This window comes from Colias croceus, chromosome 1, assembly GCF_905220415.1.
Source record: "Colias croceus chromosome 1, ilColCroc2.1".
Lineage (NCBI taxonomy): Eukaryota > Metazoa > Arthropoda > Insecta > Lepidoptera > Pieridae > Colias > Colias croceus.
The window spans coordinates 5,201,132-5,221,996 of NC_059537.1; the positions used below are offsets into that span (position 1 = coordinate 5,201,132).

Sequence of the window (20,865 nt, forward strand, 5' to 3'; positions counted from 1 at the left end):
CGAAGAATACAAATATTTTATATCGTACACAATATGCCTTATCTATAATTATTATGCATCAAAATGGTAAATATTGCCTACTGATTAAACTAGAGGGCAAAGCAAAATGTTTATAATAGTATTATTATCTGAAGAACAAACCAAGTTATTGGTCGGTTCATTAGATTATCAGTTTACTTAAATCTTTCAAGAGAGCCGGTTCGCTTGCTGGGTAAAATGCCGTTTCCAAATAAAAAGGGTTTGAAAATTATTAATCTCGATGTGAAAGACGTAAGGTTTCCAACTTCTCTTGGGGGCCATGGATCCGATGCTTTAGTAAGTCCTATTTTTTATGAAATCTTGCCAGTACTTATTAGTTATGTTTTTGATATTACCTAATTAAAAAATCAAAACAAATGCAAACTACCTTCAATTAAGTATTAATTCTTAGACAAAGTAGTGTTATTTTGTGTTTTTATTGCAATTAACGCCCCTTCCAACGCTACATCATTAACAAATCCGTTTGTTTTTTTATAAATTAGTTTGGGTAACTTGTAACTAAGTTTGAACAAACAATTTAAATATGATAATTATTAATTAACTTGTGTTAAAAAATGGCTTCAGAAAAATGCTACCCGACGTTGCTTATTTAATATAGGTTGATTCGTGATTTTATACAGCATACGGATCCCAACTACTCCTGCGCGTATGTAACGACCACTACTGAAAACGGCAAGCAGGGCTTCGGCTTGACATTCACGTGTGGTCGAGGAACAGAGATAATAGTCCTAGCTATAAGGTCTCTTAAAAGATTCGTCGTTGGACAAAATGCGGCTGATATTTTTGCGGATTTCGCTGGCTTCTGGAGGACTATTACCAATGATTCTCAGATGAGATGGGTAAGAAATAATATCTAAATAATAAAAAAAATTAAAAAAGTAAAAAAATGCAACGTGGACTGTTCGTCAAATTAGACGATTTAAGCTCATTATTAACTTATTGATTTACTAAGTTATAAAATCTATATAAGAGTATCAAATTATTTTTCTGTAGAAATCACTTTCACAACCTTTTTATTTCAATTATTTTACACATTGGCTTAATTTATTTTTAACTTATCGTTATCATCACCTCAACTATGATTCAATCTATGAAGGTATAATACAACACGTACCTTCATAAATTGAATCGTACAACAGACAACTAAATATGATTTAATTTCTAGATTGGACCAGAAAAAGGTGTTGCGCACTTAGCAGCCGCTGCTATACTCAATTCCTTGTGGGATTTATGGGCAAGAATTGAAAACAAGCCTCTTTGGAAATTACTAGTAGATTTGGAGCCTGAAGTAAGTGTTTTACTTCTGATATTATCTATATAAATAAAAATGAATCGTCAAATGTGTTGCTAAGCACGAGAACGGCTTGACCACTTCGGTTACATTTTTATAACGTTTTTGATAAAGCAAGGAAGGTTTTGGTGGAAAGAAATTACGTAAAAAGGGCGATAGAGCAGAACAACGTTTGCCCTATCGAGTTTAAATAAATTCGAAGTACTAGCTGTACTTCGAATTTATTTAAACTCGATCTAAAAGCCTAATATTATAGAACATTATATTAGGTACAACTACAAATTTAAAACAATTAATCACGTATATGTTCTTACGATATATTCTAAATATTGTTAAGTTTTGTTGATAATTTGATAGCATTTCAATAAAAAATAGTCGTAAAATTATGGTGATACACTATGATACTCCGTGTTATCAGTTGTTTTTACTTGTTGGATATTGTAAATATTGGACTCGTCTTACAGGAGTTGGTTTCTACAATTGACTTTCGTTACATAACAGATGTTATAACTAAGAAAGAAGCTGTCGAACTTTTAAAAGCTAAGAAGGCTGGTAAAGAAGCAAGAGTCATATTCTTAGAAGAAAATGGATACCCCGCATACACGACGCAAGTTGGTAAGTTTAAAGATTTATTTTCAGAACTTAAACGCGAACTTTATGTTATAACACAGTTATAACCGAACATTATTACAAATTATAAACAACTGACTATCCTAAGAACAACTAAGAACTAAAATTTTATTTTTTAATTAATAATTTATCCTTATTTTTATTTAACAGGTTGGTTAGGATACAGTGATGAACTGGTAAAGGAATTATGTCACAAATATTTGAGCCTTGGATTCAATCACTTTAAAGTGAAAGTTGGATGCAATGTTGAAGACGATTTAAGAAGAGCAACCGTGGTCCGGAAATGTATCGGAGATGATAAGATTTTGGTGGGTACTTGTGGTTTTATATAATAGTATTTTTTTTTATTATAATAGTAATCAAGATAAATTGCGGGACAAAATATCGAAGAAAAAACTGTAGGAATTAATATTGGTTGTTCCTAGAATCTATGTTAAATCTGTTTTATAGATAAACCATTTATTGTATGGTCGTTTGTCGGATGACAATTGACAGGTATGGATCGTGGATTTTTTGCGGTACATTATAAAATATCAATAGATATAACTAGATGTGCCGCGCGGTTTCACCCGCGTGGCTCCGCCCCTGTTGGTCTTAATGTGATGATATATAGCATATAGCCTTCCTTGATAAATGGGCTATCTAACACCGAAATATTTTTTTAAATCGGACCCGTAGTTCCCGAGATTAACGCTTTCAAACAAACAAACTCTTCAGCTTTATAATATTAGTAGGTATAGATAAATCATCAGAAAAATATTATCCACCCTCATATTAACACTCAATTAAAAATATCTCCATAGATGGTAGACGCAAACCAAGCATGGAGTGTGGACGAAGCTATCGAGTGGATGAAGAAACTAGCTCACCTCAAGCCTATGTGGATAGAGGAGCCAACGTCACCTGATGACGTACTTGGACACGCGGCCATTTCGAAAGCGTTGAAGTAATTCATTTTTATGGTATTAAAACAAGACGTACCTACATACACGTTTGAAACAAAACTCTGCCTACGCGTCTATTGGGCAGATTTTTCATGAGCAAATACAATAGATTTTGAGCTATATTTCTGCTATGAAATAAGGTGCCAATTGTAATTAATGCATCAAATATACATAATACAAAACCGCTCGAACACTTTCTGATAATGTAGGTAATTTACGTGACAAAATAAAATCTTATTGCGATGCTTAAATTTTAACACAAATTTAATGATACCAACATCCATCCCACTGTTTCGGTGGGATGGATTTTAATTTATATTTATAATTTATACTACATATACAAAATTATTCATTTTCTTGTAAATTAATTTGAACTATTATAAGAATACGGTTTGCAGGCCATACGGTATAGGCGTCGCGACCGGCGAGATGTGCGCAAACCGCGTGATGTTCAAGCAGTTCCTACAGAGCGGCGGCATGCAGTTCTGTCAGATCGACTCCGCTAGAATCGGAGGCATTAACGAGATCCTCTCGGTTTATCTCATGGCGGAAAAATTGGGAGGTATACATAATTTTTTATGGAATATAGAAAAAAAAATTATGACATAATGCTATATAAAAAAATAATTTTTAATAATGTTGAAACAATTCGAAGGCATAGAAACATGAGGTCACTGGAAAATTACAATAGAAAGTAACATTACTTTACTTTACTTCTAAACAAGTAATTAAACTTTACCCCAGTAATTTGCTTTAGTTGGTTTATTTTTGCTTATTTGCATATTGATTATAGTCAACATTATCAATAGCACATTGAACGGTAAATTCTATCCGTTATTTTACATAATATTATGTGATTTATTTACCTACTCAAAAACACGTAAAATACACCAATATATTTCTTTTCCATAATAATCCATTTTTTTAATATTATCGTTTCTTTTTTCACAGTAAAGGTGTGTCCACACGCGGGTGGGGTGGGTTTATGTGAAATGGTCCAACATCTACAGTTCTGGGACTACGCGAGCCTGTCGGGAACTATGGAGGGTCGTCTCATAGAGTATGTCGATCAACAACACGAACATTTTGTTGATCCGTGTGTGGTTGTTAACGCGAGATATATGGCTCCTAAGGTTGGTTATTTACTTTATTACTTTTAAATTAATTTTTATGTAAAAACACTGCTTTGCCATGAATTTAAATATAACAAGGAACACTTATTGTTAAATGCTCTGATTAGGTAGAAGTTGTAACTATTTGTCGCTAGATGTCACTGTACCGAAAACGTGTGTTTTACATCGCGCTATTGAAATTGTTTTGTAAAATCATATATTTGTTTAGAAGAATAAATTTGTTGTTGCTCACTTGGAACCGTTGTTTTATTTCAATCGTTCCCGAGAGACAGTGGGTGGCAGGCCTTGGTTCGAACATTTTTTGGTCTTCGAGCGCGAATATTAAGAACCTAGACCAGTGGATTTTTGTATCAAAAGTACGGCGCGCAAACCGGTAGTGGATTGCTACTGAAGCGCCATTGTGGTGAGCGGCGTAAGCGCATCTATAAGGAGTGTGCTTATGAAGCTGCAGCATTTCCGCGAGAGGGCGCCACCAGCCTATGGGAACCAGTTCAAGCAGCAAGCACTCGCAGTCTAGTGCTACGTTCCAGCAGAGGGCGGGCCTTCCACACAGCAGCAACTGGGCACGACCAACTATAGAGGGCGCCACTTACGACTGGCAACATAATTATGAATGGTTTGAAGAAACAACTGTGAGTAAACATTGTGTACTTGTAAACATATTTCATTTCGATCTTCTATCAAGTTACAATAATTAGTGAAGTGTTTGGGACTTTAATTATTTTACGTATATTTAGAACATTGTACTTAGTTAAAATTTAGAGTTAATTTGGACTTAGAATAATTAAGCAAAAAGTGATTAGACGGGGAATCCATGCCCGATTTTTTCTAAGTTGTTTATAAATTCAAACACTTGTAATTTTTTCAAGTTTATTTTTGGACTTAGAAAATTTTTGTACTGTTTTTTGTTTAAATTTTTCTAAGTGAATAAATTTCAAACACTTGTAAATTTTTCAAGTTTATTTTTGGACTTAGAAAATTTTTGTATTGTTTAAATTTTTCTAAGTGAATAAATTTCAAACACTTGTAATTTTTTCAAGTTCGATCATAGACTTAGAATTTTTTTACCGATTCTTATTTTTGTTTCATACATTTGTTTTATTATTTTTTAACATGGAGTCATTGATTAAAGTACAATTAAACAACAAAAATATTATTTACAAAGGCAGGATCAACTTCAAAAAATCTCCTAAAGAGAGATTAACGCAGTTTTATATTGAAACTCGATTAGAAGCACTCGAGTCACAATGGTCAAATTTTATTAATACTCATAAGTCTATCGTCGAAAAGGCATCCGACAAGGATGCAACCACTATCCCATATTTTACGGCTGATATCTATGACGAAACAGAAGAAATTTATTTTACTTATAAATCAGAATTAAAAGAGTTGTTAAATACACAACAAGATAATTTAAATTGTAATAATTGTAGTAAAGCACCTCAAGTCACATCTAAAGTAAAGTTACCCAAAATTAGTTTACCTATTTTTTCCGGTTTATATAACGAATGGACATCCTTTCGCGATCTTTTTGTTTCACTTATTCACAAAAATGAAACTTTGGACGACGTTGAGAAGCTTCATTACTTGAAAACACATTTATCTGGAGAAGCTGAACAATTATTGAGATATACTCCTGTCACGGCTTCTAATTACAAGGAATCTTGGGCAACTCTTATTAAGCGTTATGACAATAAGAGATTTTTGTCTAATTGCATTTTGAAACGATTTATGAATCAGCCAACGATTGTAAAAGAATCTTCAAATTTAATTAAGAACCTTTTAGATACGACACTTGATTGTTTACACGGTTTGCGTACATTAGGTATAGATGTGAGTTCATGGGACACAATCATAATATACATAATCAGCTTAAAATTAGATTCCGAATCGCGTAAGTTGTGGGAGGTGAGAGTTAGTTCGAAAGATGAGTTACCATCTTTTGATAGTATGAAGGAATTTTTGGAAACCCGATTTCGTTCCCTAGAATATCTAGATCCTAAACAAAATGTTACTCGTTCACACAATCCTAAATCGTTTCATGTAGCTTCTGTGTCTTGTATTCTATGTTCTGGTGATCATAAACTGTGTCACTGCAAGGTATTCGCCGCAAAGGACATTGACTCTCGTCGTGAATTTGCCCGAACCAGTAAAATATGTTTTAATTGTCTTAATAGAAATCACAATGTTTATTCATGCCGTCAATCTACCCGTTGCCATAAGTGTAAGAAAAGACACCACACACTTCTGCACCCTGAAACTGTCAACGCTGTTGTGACTGATAGTCCAGCAGATGTAAATGTAGCAGCTGCTACTACAGCTTCTACATCTTATCAAGGTGAGTCAACCACCCCTGTTTGTTGTTATGCAAATACTCATAGTCAAGGTTTATTAGCCACAGCTTTGGTCAATGTCGAGTCGAGATCTGGAGCTGCCTTTGTTTTAAGAGCCTTGATGGATCAAGGCTCTCAGGTTTCCTTTATCACGGAATCTGCAGTCCAGCTTCTTGGCTTGAAAAAGTTACCTGCTCATACCGACATACTCCGCCTAGGCGATGACGAAGGCATTTCAATGCCTTCCAAGTGGATAGTTAAGTTTAAATTGCAGTCTCGCCTAGACCCCAATTTTGTTTTATATGTCGACGCGTATGTTCTGACAAGGCTAACCTCACACCTTCCTGAGCGAAGGATCGTTCAGGCTTTGCCGTTGGTTTCGTCTTTGGAGTTGGCGGATCCCTCATTCCATACTCCAGGCAATATTGATTTGCTGTTGAGCACTAGAGTGGTCGGCGCTGTTCTGGAGGAAGGACTGATAAGAGGACCGCCGGGAGCACCAGTTGCTCAAAGGACTAAGCTCGGTTGGATTTTGTCTGGCGAAGTCCAAACCGTAACTCAAAAGCCGGCTTGTTACAGCGTAGTTGTTAATACACAAGTGAATATCAATGATCTTGAGTTGGAAGAGTCGGAAGATTCTTCACATTTGGGGGTTATTTTAACTGAAGAAGAACAGAGATGCAAAGAATTTTATTCTAAAACTACCAAAAGAGACAACACGGGTCGTTACATCGCTAGATTGCCTTTTAAGACAGACAATCCCCAATGCAAGATTGGCAAGTCAGAGGATATAGTTGGTAAACGTTTTAGTAATTCGGAAAGAAAAAGAAATGATAAGGCTGTGATTCAAGAATGTCTTGACCTAGAGCATGCTGAGGTCGTACCTGAATTAGAAGTTTCAAGAGATTCTGTATATTTACCCCATAACGCAGTAGTGCGTACTGGCGAAAGCACTTCTAAGGTCCGGGTGGTTTTCGATGCGTCCTGTCCAGCTAGAAATGGTGTTTCGCTGAACTCTGGATTGATGATTTACTATATATTTATATATTTTATGTATTTATATATTTATTTTTTATTTTTTACTTTGCAACCTGATTTGCGTAATATTATTATGCGGTGGCATTGTTATCCAATAACTTTAGTGGCCGACATAATTAAAATGTATCGGCAGATAAAAATAGCTGACGAGGATGTAGATTATCAACGCATTTTGTGGTGTGACAACACGCCGACTGAGTTACAACATTTGCGTTTGTGGCGTGTAACTTTTGGTACATCCTCGGCTCCATACTTAACTGTGCGTTCCTTGCAGCAATTGGTTCATGATGAAAGACATAATTTTTCTTTGGTAGCAAAACGTGTTTTGTCAGAGTTTTATGTTGATGATTTTCTGTCGGGTTGTGAGACTATTTCTGAAGGCGAACAGATTTATCGTCAGATGTCCGAATTGTTGAGTCGTGGAGGTTTTCAACTTCAGAAGTGGTCTGCCAATCGTGATGAACTGTTACTCAAGATAAGAGATAGAACGTGTGATGGTAATGTGAACATTATCTTCGAAAGCAACCATGCTATGAACATTTTAAGTCTAACATGGGATCGAAGTTTTGATGAATTTCAATACACCGTCCATCTATCTACTTTGAAGACTCCAGTAACCAAACGACGAGTGGTATCGGACATAGCACCTATATTTGACCCACTCGGATGGATCTCCCTAGTTGCTATAACGGCTAAAGTGTTTATACACCGACTTTGGCTTTCGGGTATTGAATGGGATGTGGAACTTCCTCAGCAGCCTTTAACAGATTGGCTCGTATATCGAGACAATTTACATAAACTCACCCAATTTCGTTTGAACAGGTGTATTCACACTAGTCGACATGATATTGAGCTCGAACTACAAGATTTTTGTGACGCTTCCAATAGGGCATTCTTGGCTGTGGTCTTTTTGCGTTCAGTTGGTTCCAACGGCAATATTCATATTAGTCTCATAGCATCTAAGACCAAGGTAGCCCCTATCAAACAGGTGTCCATACCTCGGTTAACGTGGTGTGGCGCCGTATTGCTTACGAAACTTCTAAGGGAAGTTTCAGTCACATTAGGCATTTCAAAAAATGATTTACATCCGTGGACTGACTCTTCGGTAGTTTTGGCATGGCTGACAAGGCATCTCAGCCGTTGGAAAACCTTTGTCGGAAACCGTGTTTCCGAAATGCTCACCATTATGGATCAATGGTCACATATTCAATCGAAAGACAACCCTGCAGATTGCGCTTCGCGAGGTGTTAGTCCGATGAAATCATTAGTACTCGAGTCATGGATGAAGGGACCTAGTTGGCTCAAAAATAAGGTAATTGAATATATCAAGGGTGAAGTTATGAAAACACATCTTGAAGAGAAGAAAGACAAAATTTATGTGTAACGTAGTTAATATAGGAGATGGAGAAAATGAACTTATTAAAAGATTTTCATCATTGATTAGGCTTACGAGAATTATTGCACATTGCCAAGGTTTTTAAAATTTAAATCTAAAACAAAATTTTCTGTTAATTTAAGGTTTTCCAAATTCATGAGACTTTATTGTCGTGTATTCGTGTATGTCAGAGTCATTATTTTGGGAATTTTTGGATAAATTTGCTGGTTCGGACAAGGTCACAAGAGTTGTGTCTTGCGTTGCAAGGGTTCAATCATTAAACGCCCCACCTCAAGGCTGATTGTGCTCCCAGTCACTACGTCCGCGTAGTATTCATGCAATTTGTATCGGAGTTATTTTCATGTATTTGTTTTTTTTTTATTATTATTATTGTGCTCCCAGTCACTACGTACGCGTAGTATCTATTCATGTCATTTTTATCGGAGTTATTTTATGTATTTTGTTTTTTATTATTATTGTGCTCCCAGTCACTATGTACGCGTAGTTATTCATGTACTTTGTATCGGAGTTACTTTTATGTATTTTGATTTTTTTATTATTGTTTACAGTCCACTTACTCTATTCTAAGACATGTATGATGTATTGTGTCTTAAGACGTTACTGCCATTTACTGTTTCATGGTGGGCGGTAACGCAGTTATCAACGTATGTAGTTTTAAGTGATGGACATTCTGTCCATGGTGGGCGGAATGTTAAATGCTCTGATTAGGTAGAAGTTGTAACTATTTGTCGCTAGATGTCACTGTACCGAAAACGTGTGTTTTACATCGCGCTATTGAAATTGTTTTGTAAAATCATATATTTGTTTAGAAGAATAAATTTGTTGTTGCTCACTTGGAACCGTTGTTTTATTTCAATCGTTCCCGAGAGACAGTGGGTGGCAGGCCTTGGTTCGAACACTTATTTTTACTCTATTTTAACTGAAAATCATGGTCGCTTAGTAATTAAGTATATGAAATATCCCTAATTGCAAATAACTTTGCACTTCACGGTAAAAATTACACAGATAATAAAAAATTGTGCTGCCGCATGTAGTTTTCCGCTCACGTTAATTATGTTTATTTATTTCAGTTGCCCGGCTACAGTACACAATTTTTACCCGGTACATTGGAGAAATTCTCTTACCCCCACGGCAGTGAATGGAAGAAGATGATCAAAGAAGGAATATTCCCTGCTCCTGACGAAGCAGAATTAGTGAATCCTTAAAATTTTACCTTTTTATTACGACTTACTTACTGCTATGTACATAAAGTGTAAAGTATAAATTAATTAAACAGTCATACCAATAAAAACTTTTACTTCCATTTATCCGTATTTAAAACAAACAGCTAATTAACATGATAACACTTAGTTAATGTGACTTTCCAAAACATTACTTACTGATAAAAAAACATTTGCACATCATAGTTACAAACTTACAATGTTATCACTTGACTTGCTTGCTCTAATTTGTAAAAACTCAAATATTCAAACACTAAAGTCTTTCAGTTCTGTTCGGAAAACCTTATCTATATATATATAAAAATGAAACCCGTTTCGCGTTGTCACGGCATCACGGGTGGACCGATTTCGACAATTTTTTTTTTTATTATATCCCTTGAAGTACGAGGATGGTTCTTATGTAGAGAAAACGTTAATATGTACCACGGGCGAAGCTGGGGCGGACTGCTAGTTAATATTTTTGATAGGTACTCAAATTATAAATACCACTTAATTCTTCTTCTGGAAAGCAAAGGCACTGAGTTTGGATTGTTTTGGTGCATTCGTCACTGGTGTCTCTTCCATGCTTTCGTCCAGTTTTCGCTTTTGACTACTCTCGGTGGGTTTACTTTGCGAACTCTTAAACGTCCTTATACTTTGCCGAGTTAATTCAGAGGGCGTTAGTTCAGGATTCCGCTGTTCTAAAGCTGATTTGTTTCGTGAAAACCAATCTACGAATGTTTCCCCTTCTAACGGTTTTAGTGGCTGTAAAGAAATGATTCATACAATTGTTAGATTGCCGTTACAATTTTTATGAAGCCACATGCATAGTTTTACTTAATTTTTGTTTAAAAAATTACAAAAAATTAAAACACAATTAAATAAATAATTGTTTGTACGATGTACATATAATATACTGTATAATGAAAAATTGTAAACTTACATCATCATTTTCAGTTTCGGCTGTGGAATGTACTTCCACTAAAGTACGTTCAGTTAAAGCTAGTGGACTTTGCACGGTTTTCGATGAATCCTGTTGCTTTTTGAATGGGTTCCGAGCTCCGCCCGGTGATGATTTTATTGGCTATAACAATTATCAATTAATTAAAAGCTTTACTATATAGCTGATTCTTTCAAATGATAACAAAGAAATGAAAAAAATGTTCATTAACACATTTTCACGTACCTTTCTTTTTTGTATGTGCTTTTTAAGCGAAAGTACCGTAAAATTCGAGTCATTTTTTATTATGACATAATAACTAAAGCAATTTAATGGTGCGAGTTGACTAAGTAGTAACTTTATGAAGAAAACAAACTTTAAAACACTTACAACTGGTTTTATAGGTGTGATGGTTTCAACTTTTTTCTTAACCGTCTTCTGCGGCAAAATAAGGCTCGCATTTAAATCTTGTTCCGTGCTCGTGACGTCATACGTTTCTTGGGTGTCTAATTCTTGGAAGTGCGAATTTTGAGCGACATTCAACCTGTCGGCATCCCGCTCCCACGTGTCGGCCAGATTGGACAACTTGTCGGCCAAATGCATTCGGCCAAGACGTGACGCGTATTTAGCGGCTAATGGAAGGAGGCGGTCATCTTTGAGTAGCTCCATAAGTTCTAATGCTCTCTGTTCTATTTCGCTGCGACATGCAAGCTGAATAAAAAAAATATTGAAATTCATTGAATTGCAATAATCAATGCAAATTATGAACGTAAATAAAAATTTATCGCCAAATGGTTTGCGAAGCGTAAAACTCGAGAAGGGCAAGACCAATTCGTGTGTTTTTTTTTTACTTTTTTGTTCAGGCACAAAGATGTTAGTATGGAGAGAAAAAGCGTTACAGAGGCAATAGAGCAAAACAACGTCTGCCACGGCAACTAGTTTTGGACGTAATCTCTAATTTCACTAATTACGGTTGTAAATATTAATTTATGCCTACATACGTACTCATAAGACATGATTTTTATGGAAAATCAACTTACAGCAAACAATTTGAGTGCAGTTTCTCTAGCAACCTTAACATCCACTTCAGAAGAAGTGTGCGCCCAGCGAACCAGTTGTTCTTCATACTGACTTTTCTCGGTTTCCAACTCACACAAGGGGATCTGAAATTGATTTTTTATAATAAATTAATATATGACAATATTATGTACGATTAAAACGCATGTAGATGCACAGACGTGTTCATTGTTAGTTTTCACTTGTTTTTTTTTTTATATTTTGTTAATAGATTGCAAAATGTAAGTGTTCCTTATATCACTTTTCAAATATACATAAAATTAACTGCGTTAAAAACAACCGACTTCAAAAACGGAAAAGTAAAAAATAAAAAAGATTTGATATTATTAATTACTACATATTATTTAGATGTGCTATTTATTAAATAGGTTTGAAGTCGGTGCACGGGCTTAATACTAAGTGCTTAGTGTTTGGCACCGACTTCAAACCTATTTAATAAATAGCACATCTAAATAATATGTAGTAATTAATAATATCAAATCTTTTTTATTTTTTACTTTTCCGTTTTTGAAGTCGGTTGTTTTTAACGCAGTTAATTTTATTTAATACTTTTTAGTGTAATTTTCAACACGAATCAAACGAGCCCAAACTCGATAAAGTTGAGTCAATATATTACTGAGTTCCTAAGGCCACCTTCCGATTCCATCATCAAATCAGCTCTATGTCATGATAATGTTTCATCGCTATCCAATTTACACACTTATACAAAATTTCAGCTCAATCGGTTACCGGGAAGTGAATCAAAGTTACTTGCTACATTCCAATTAAGTCATCGAGTACAGACAAAAATGCTCATAAAATAAAAACTACTGGGCCTAGCCGAATAAAATTTTTATGGGACCAATTCGACACCATCCTGCATCGAACAAAAAAAGAATCACGTAAATCGGTTTAGAAACCTCGGAGTAATCGGTGTACATACATAAAAAAAAAAAAAAAAAAAATATACCGGCCGAATTGATAACCTCCTCCTTTTTTTTGAAGTCGGTTAAAAATCACTACATAGTATAAAACAAAGTCGCTTTCTCTGTCCCTATGTCCCTTTGTGTGCTTAAATCTTTAAAATTACGCAACGGATTTTGATGCGGTTTTTTTAATAGATATAGTGATTCAAGAGGAAGGTTTTAGTATATAATTTATTAGGTTTTAGACAAAGCGGGCGAACCGCGGGCGGTAAACTAGTTGAACATAAAAGATACAATTAGTAAGCTAAGCAATTTTACTGTATATTCACCTGTATCGGTAATTCAGCCACAATCGGTTTCGGCGCAGTCAGTGGGAATGACGCGCCTCTGCACAATATAGCGCATACTTTTTGCGTTTGCTCATTTACCTACAAACAATAAATAACATAAAATATAAACTATAAAATAATGTTAAATGTGGGAAAGTGTCATCTGAGTTTTAATTTCAAAGCTTTTATTTCTTTCTTTTTTGTATAAATAGCCTGTTAAAATGTTTCTTGATATTTTCACATTTATATTCTAATACATGCTTACCGAAACAATAAACCACGTGTCGGACAATCCTTTAGAATGGTTACTCGTATCACATATTGGCATCCACACTCCACTCGTGACGTCATACAATCTGACCAATCCCGTACTATCGCAAGTGCATGGTGAACCTACATCTGATGTACCGAGCCAAGCGAGTTTCGACCCTGGTGTGAGCGGTAGAAGGACTGTTTTGCTGCGTACTTGTCGACCTGCAAGTTATCAATTTCGGTTCGAACAAAACAATTATTAAATTTCAGTATCATCTAGGTAATTTATTAATAAAATAACACAACCAACATATTCATGCCGCGACATCTATTTACAACTAACAAATAAGTGTTTTTGTAGCCAGTCGGTTTAGAATGGATAATTTTTTATTGCACACCTAATTGAAATAGGAACTATACAGAGAAAATATACAAAAAATTCGAAGTGCTTAGCTGAAATTTTTGTCTAGTAACTTTTAATATTATTGACATCACCAAAATATACTATTTAAACACAAAATGTAATCAACCCTTAAAAAAAGTATTCACATAGTAATAAGAATATCTTACCATTAAATGCAATGATATCCATAGCTAGATGCTGATCTGAATGACCAGGGTCAGTATGATGATACACCACAAATACTGTTGTGTTAAAGCCTGCTAGAGCTACCACTGGCCCTGACAACGATAGCACCTAAAATTTAAATATACCTTGTTACAATGTTTTGCCGAAAAAATGTTTTATTATTCTTGAACTAAAAATATATCACATCATAATAAAATGTACTGCTGTTTAAGATTAGCATACTGGACAACACTGACAAACATATTCAAAAGCAGTTAATATGAACGCATGATTAACATCTAAATATATTCAATTTTAATACACATAAATAAACTATCACCTGTCTCTGAGTTCCCAAAGGCGTGAAGATTCTCAATAATCTCGCATTCGTAGCACATGCAACAAGGCCAGCTGCCGACACACATAGTATTTCCTCAGTATCAGGTAAGGAGACACTCCATTCCTTACTGCTACCGACTAGTGATATGCATACTAGTTTACTGAAAAATACATTTGATGTAAGAAAGTTACAATATATAAAGGTAATAAATAGTTTAATGTAAAGTTGTAAAATATTTAATTGATAAGCGTTAGATATAAATATTACTGGACCAGAGACATTATTTGTTTGAAAAGTAAGAAGAACATCGTTTTCAGGAGAAAATGCAATTCTTGGACAATTAACTTGTTACAATTTGCAAAGGTTAATTCATAATACTAGAGACAGGCTATTAGGTGCTATTGGGTTACAGATTCAATATTCAGACTATAACATACCTACAGTACAGAGTACAGTGTGCCTAGTGCGAGTTTTCATCGAGTACGAAACGTTACTATCGCGTTTGCGTCACAGCCGAATTAGTATGGGAAATCGAACAGCGCCCCTAGCGGACGTATGGGGAAGCTTTGATTCCCCATACAAATTTCGCTGTGACGCAGACGCGATAGTAACGTTTCGTACTCGATGAAAACTCGCACTAGGCACACAGACCTACTTGAAAAATAAGAAGACCAAACTAGATATTATTTTATTTATTTTTTTTAAATATTCCAATCACTTACCTAGGCGTTTCACATGCCAAAGCCAGTACATTACTAGATAGACTGGCCATGGTATGATTCAAATAATTATTCAAATGTATTCCATGATGCAGGTTGGAGTCATGGAATTCCACATCAATCGTAGATTCTCCATTTTCACCAGAATGGCAGCGCACAATGCCTACATCATTCCAGCACATGTACCTGGAATGCATAAGTAAGTTTAACTATCTGCTTTTCAATATAATTATCTGAAATTTTTATTTAAACTTGTGTCTAATCCTTCTTAAATGCGAAAGTTTGTATGGATGTATGGATGTTTGTTACTCTTTCACGTAAAAACTACTGAACCGATTACAATGAAAGTTAGCACACATATAGAGGGTAACTTGGATTAACACATAGGATAGTTTTTATCCCGGAAATCCCACGGGAACGGGAACTATGCGGGTTTTCCTTTGCAAACTCGGGCGAAGCCGCGGGCGGAAATTTATAGGCTTGATAATAATTGACAACTTCCCCAGCACTACAAACTTACAAATACATAACAATGTTTTTCAACATTTGATTTAATTGAAATAAACGGAATTACAATTAAAACCTTACATTAATCCTGGGATTGTTTTTTTTATGTTTACCTAGGAACAAAACCTCCTTCATTGCAATATAATAAATACAAAATGAGGCAGGCAAAAAATATAACCTCCTCCTTTTTTTTGAAGTTGGTTAAAAAATTAACCCTTACCTATGTTCAAGGTGTGCAGGTGTAGCAGAAGGTTGGAACGGAGGCTGTGGAGGAACAGTAGATGCCGCAGCAGCCACCGTCACTCGAGACTCTGGTCGAGAGTCCTCTACCAAACCGAGAGTTTCATTCTTTATCTTCTCCAGCGATATTGCATTGTCATCATCGCTTTCGTAGTTTTGGATTAGATCGTCGACTATTTCGTCGTTATCTGAAATTATTGTTTATATTGAACTAGTGGTCCGCCCCGGCTTCGCCCGTGGTACATATTTCCCAATAAAAGGTAGCCTATGTCCTTTCTCGGGTATCAAAATATCTCTATACCAAATTTCATGCAAATTGCTTCAGTAGTTAAGGCGTGATTGAGTAACAGACAGACAGACAGACAGAGTTACTTTCGCATTTATAATATTAGTATGGATTTAGCACTTTAGGGCATGTAATTAAAAGGATTAATATTATGACTTGACTTATGAATAACTCAGCCCCCGGAATCACAGACACAATAAAAAATCTATTGTGTCGTGGTCGGATCGGGCCGCTCGGGGCTCAATGGGTTAATATTGTGTAACTTCAAGACTTAACCCAGGATAAACATATTGGGTAAATTCTAGTACTTAGAGAGCCCACAAAAAAAGATTAATATGTTAAGGCCGTGTACGCGGTCCGTGCGCTGTTTGGCTCAAATATGTGATTTTTCAAACCAGATTGTCCATCAACCACTTATCTTACAAACATATGAATTACTAATAATTTTAGGAAATTTTATTGTCTATATAGTTAGTTAAGAGTTTTTTTCAATTAATACAGTATTTGTGAATACCATCAAGATAACTGAGCCGATGATTACTTGATTTCACTTTTAGTGTCAATTTCGAAGCTAAAAATATCTGAAATTGCTGACAGATCTAACACACATTTTTTTTTAACTAACTGCAAAAATCCTTATTAAAATAGTTAGTTAAAAGATTTTTTTAATTTGGACTCCTAACTTACGAAATTAAAATCCGAACAATGTGAATTTTTTTAGAAATTATAGTCGACAAAATGATTATTTTCACCAAGATATTTGACTTGGTTGAATATAATTTATACATATTGCAATAAAAGAACGTATTACTTATAAGATAAAATTTAAAAAATCAACTAAGGTACCTCTATTATTTTTCTACTATTTTTTTTAAAGTACTATAAAACACTGCGCGCGACCCGAATCCCGATTAAAATCAGTCGGCAGCGAGCCTTCCCAGAGAGAGGACATGTTGCTCGGCGCTCTCCTGTGGACCTATGCTGTTCATAGTAAAAGGATAGCGCAAGCCGCGATCTATCGTAATAGATCGCGGAGATTTTGACTTGCGTTAAATTGAATAAGCCCTCTTAAGAGTGGAACAAATATAATTCTAGAAACTTTTATAATACCTTACTTATTATTATCTTACAATCCCTTACCATCCATTCTTTCCACTGTTTCAATATCCTCAGATTCAGCATCACCAAATTTCGAGCTATCTTTGCCATAACAATTAACCAACATTCCCAGTTGACCAGCAACATCACAGTATACTAATACTCCATTACCTGTAGGAATCAAATGTTCATGTTATTTGGAAGACATAGTTTTTTAAATAGCTCCTATTTAATATTTCAAATCAGCAGCTATCTCAGAGGAAATATTACCAAATATTTTACAATTTACATGATTATATTTTAATACTTTTGTGTGTGTATTTTGTATGGAAAATTTTATGATTTTAAAGAATATGCACCTAACAATGAGTTCTTTATACATTTACTAGATTTCTGCTCATGGCTTGACCAGTTGTAATTGGTTTAGCAGTTGTGAAAGAATAACAAACATTCATCCATCTATATTAGTAGTATAAGTTTTACCTTTAGGGCTCCAGGCCATAGAGGAAACATTATGTGAAGTAGGATGTTCAATAATTCCCATACATGTTCCCGTTTCCACTTCCCACACGGCTATCTGACCAGCCACTGTGCTACCAGCTAAATATTGTCCACATGGTGAAAATAAACATTGGGATATTGCACATTTTATCTAAAAAAAAAATATTCTTATTAGGTGCATAGTTGAAGTCCTGGAAAATCTGTTTTAGTAGTCTCTATAACATACTAATTGAATATTTCTAGAATAGGAATCATTATTACTTAAAAATAAAACATGAAAGTTGAAGAGATTGTTAACATTCACAAAGAAAATTATACTGCAACATTGTAGTCAGTCATTTAAGTTTAACTTTTAAAAATTATTTTGTCAGTAATGCTATTTTAAATTAAAATGATAAAATGAAACTTACCAAATTATGATTAAATGTCATTCTTTGACTCCAACTATCACAATCTAGTAAAATTATTTCTTTATTATTAGGATATGCTAGATGTTTTCCCTCAGTTGGTTCAAAATCCATACGACCTATAACAAAGTAATATTCATTAATAAGTAACTTTATATGATGCCCTATTATAGTCTCAACCTTTTATCTCTCTGGTTGATTAATAAATATAAGAAGGATATAAGACTTAAGATGTAGGAGCGCATCACTCAAAAAGAGGTGATGTTTAAGGAACTTAATATACTTCTATAATATTTCAGCCCAAAAACGGAAGAAGTATAAAGGGTAAGGCAATAGACAGTATAGTCTGCTTCTGTTTGATACAATCTATTTGTAGGTAATAATTTGACAAAATATTAATAATATAATATAGTATAAATTATAATATAAATTAAAATAATATAAACAGCAAAGTATAAATAAAAAGTATATTATTTTACTTACATAAAACCTTTGCTGCATAAAAAGTATTAATTTTAGGCACACATGAAACTTCTTTGACCATTTTCTGAGTGTCAATATCCCAAACTCTCATAGCACCATCGCCACAAGCAGTTGCTGCATATTTCATATGAGGACATATTGCTATACTCAAGACTGGGCCTTTGTGATCAGACATAACAAATAATGGTGCGCCACCCTCTAAGCTACAGATTTTGGCTTCCATGTTTTCTGAAGTACAGCCAAGGGCCTGAAATATAAAAGAAATTTAGGTATTTAGGTTAGCAATTTAAAATAAATTTATTAATTTTATTAGAAAAAAATATTGTTCTTTTTTTTTTCTAATCAAATTTATTCAATCTCAAAACAATATAGGTACTTTTCTTAACTTACTTCAATCTTAAGCGAAGACATAATCTGTGTAACTGGTGCAGTAAACCTCGTAATAATACCATCTTTATCAAACGCAGGAAACGTGTATGCCTGCACCGCATGATTATCTGTTGCTACATACAGTCTCTTATCTTTGAAACACACTGCTAAGGCACTTTCTCCAACACAATGTGATGTGGGATCATCATCTTCAATATCCACCCATACTCTTACATCTCCATCGTGACCACAAGTTATTATATGTCTGAAATAAGTTGTGAGAACTTGTACTACACATAAAGTTTGCTAAAAACACGCCCAAAATTTGAATTCATACGTAATTTCACAAAATTAAATCAATTGCTTTACATATTCAATGAAAATACTATACCTGCCATCTTCACTGTAACACACATCAGTATGCCCCTCAGCATGTGCATAACGAAGCGGTTTGCTTTCAACTTTCATTTTAGTAACATATGATGTTCAAATCACTTAATTAAGATATTAATCCCAGCAACGTTAACGCAATAATTTTCAAAAATTGAAATATAATAATATTTAACTATAATATTTTTATTGGAATAATTCATATATTTTTACGTCTATTAGTATCTGTACACTAAAATTCACTGTAATAGATCACAATTCACAATTAATAGGTATGTATTCACTATTCAGTTTTGACTTTTGACGACAATAGTCATTATATTTTATATTAATTAAATATGTATGATTATAATAGGAAGGCCAAAATTATTTTCGCGGGAAAACTTATTATTTTGCCACTGTCAACGTCACATGACACACACGTAAGTTACAGACGGAACATAATATCGAGTATGTATCAAAATAATTTTCTTTCTATTGTCTACATCCTCCATCACAGTAATCCAAATTACTTTTTATTTAGTGTGTAGGACCTTTATTCACCAGTGGTAAAAGCCGATCTTAAAAAAAAAAACATTTTAATAATTAAAAATATTTTATTCTATCAGTAAATAATAAAGTCACTAGGTAGGTCTTAAGCTAGCTACTCACGATTCAATTTCAGCAACAATCTGTTGACACAATCTGCAGTGAGCCGACAGATTGTGTCGTCAATAGTATAGTTGAGGGCACGTTGGGGGTGTAACCCAACATGTTGCGAATTGCATCGGCGTGGAAGCAACCAGACAAATTGTCTCAGCAGTGAGTATTGTGATTGCTCCAATCTCGGCTCAACTTTACAAACTTTACAAAGATAATTATCTTATATTATTTCATAAATTAGTATATCCATTAATAATGCGTATTATTGCGTTGAGGTTTAGCATCAGGCCAGGCATCAACGTGACGTGCACACGTTGTGGCAAGCAATCGCGGAATGAAATTGTGTCATCAGATTGAGGGTTGGATGAATCGTGAGTAGAGAACGCTCAATCAATTGCTTGCTCTGTGCGCTCGCGCTCAATCGCGACTGCAACAAATTGTGTCAGCAGATTGTGGGTTGTGTTGAACCGTGAGTAGGGCCTTTTAAGGTAGGTACATCATGTACCATACATTAAGCTGAAACTACTACCTACCTACCAAGAAGCTTATAACTAATACACTGGAGATTGCACTATGAACGTTGACAAGTCACGGGAAAGTATGACCTAGAACGACGCCTGGTTGTTCCTTCATCCCTTTCACACCAACTTGCCAAGTTAGGTGTGAAAGGGACAAAAAACAACCAGGCGTCATTGAAGGTCATACTTTCCCGTGACTTGTCAACGTTCATAGTGCAATCTCCAGTGTTCTAAAGTAGCCTACTCACGATTCAATTTCAGTAACAATCTGTTGACACAATTTGCAGTGAG

At 34.7% G+C, this 20,865-nt stretch overlaps 2 protein-coding genes across 2 annotated transcripts; one reads left to right on the forward strand and one right to left on the reverse strand.

The window, feature by feature from the left end:
* The first annotated feature begins 157 nt into the window (after positions 1 to 157).
* On the forward strand, positions 158 to 10,089 carry LOC123692701 (mitochondrial enolase superfamily member 1-like). The gene is made up of 9 exons (XM_045637475.1): positions 158 to 315; positions 660 to 878; positions 1,205 to 1,327; positions 1,795 to 1,945; positions 2,111 to 2,268; positions 2,764 to 2,906; positions 3,303 to 3,466; positions 3,856 to 4,037; positions 9,875 to 10,089. Exons 1-9 carry the CDS (start codon positions 217 to 219, stop codon positions 10,007 to 10,009), a joined length of 1,374 nt encoding a protein of 457 aa, XP_045493431.1. The 5' UTR covers positions 158 to 216; the 3' UTR covers positions 10,010 to 10,089.
* On the reverse strand, positions 10,006 to 19,687 carry LOC123692708 (WD repeat and HMG-box DNA-binding protein 1). Its single transcript, XM_045637481.1, has 16 exons — positions 19,416 to 19,687; positions 19,046 to 19,289; positions 18,656 to 18,902; positions 18,176 to 18,291; positions 17,748 to 17,916; positions 17,307 to 17,435; positions 15,861 to 16,068; positions 15,137 to 15,319; positions 14,415 to 14,574; positions 14,077 to 14,203; positions 13,520 to 13,728; positions 13,255 to 13,353; positions 11,984 to 12,106; positions 11,334 to 11,654; positions 10,947 to 11,087; positions 10,006 to 10,768 (listed from the first exon to the last, which is right to left on the reverse strand). The coding sequence occupies exons 1-16, from the start codon at positions 19,490 to 19,492 to the stop codon at positions 10,514 to 10,516; spliced, it is 2,808 nt and encodes a 935-aa protein (XP_045493437.1). The 5' UTR covers positions 19,493 to 19,687; the 3' UTR covers positions 10,006 to 10,513.
* Positions 19,688 to 20,865: the final 1,178 nt, after the last annotated feature.

Bases quoted from the DNA above. Each gene is read 5' to 3' on its own strand.
- LOC123692701 (XM_045637475.1), top strand. From the start codon at position 217: ATGCCGTTTCCAAATAAAAAGGGTTTGAAAATTATTAATCTCGATGTG. The intron at 1,946-2,110 runs GTAAGTTTAAAG...TTTATTTAACAG, and splicing joins CGCATACACGACGCAAGTTG to GTTGGTTAGGATACAGTGAT. The intron at 4,038-9,874 runs GTTGGTTATTTA...TATTTATTTCAG, and splicing joins CGAGATATATGGCTCCTAAG to TTGCCCGGCTACAGTACACA.
- LOC123692708 (XM_045637481.1), bottom strand. From the start codon at position 19,492: ATGAAAGTTGAAAGCAAACCGCTTCGTTATGCACATGCTGAGGGGCAT. The intron at 19,290-19,415 runs GTATAGTATTTT...AACTTATTTCAG, and splicing joins TGTTACAGTGAAGATGGCAG to ACATATAATAACTTGTGGTC. The intron at 11,655-11,983 runs GTAAGTTGATTT...TTTTTTATTCAG, and splicing joins CTGCACTCAAATTGTTTGCT to CTTGCATGTCGCAGCGAAAT.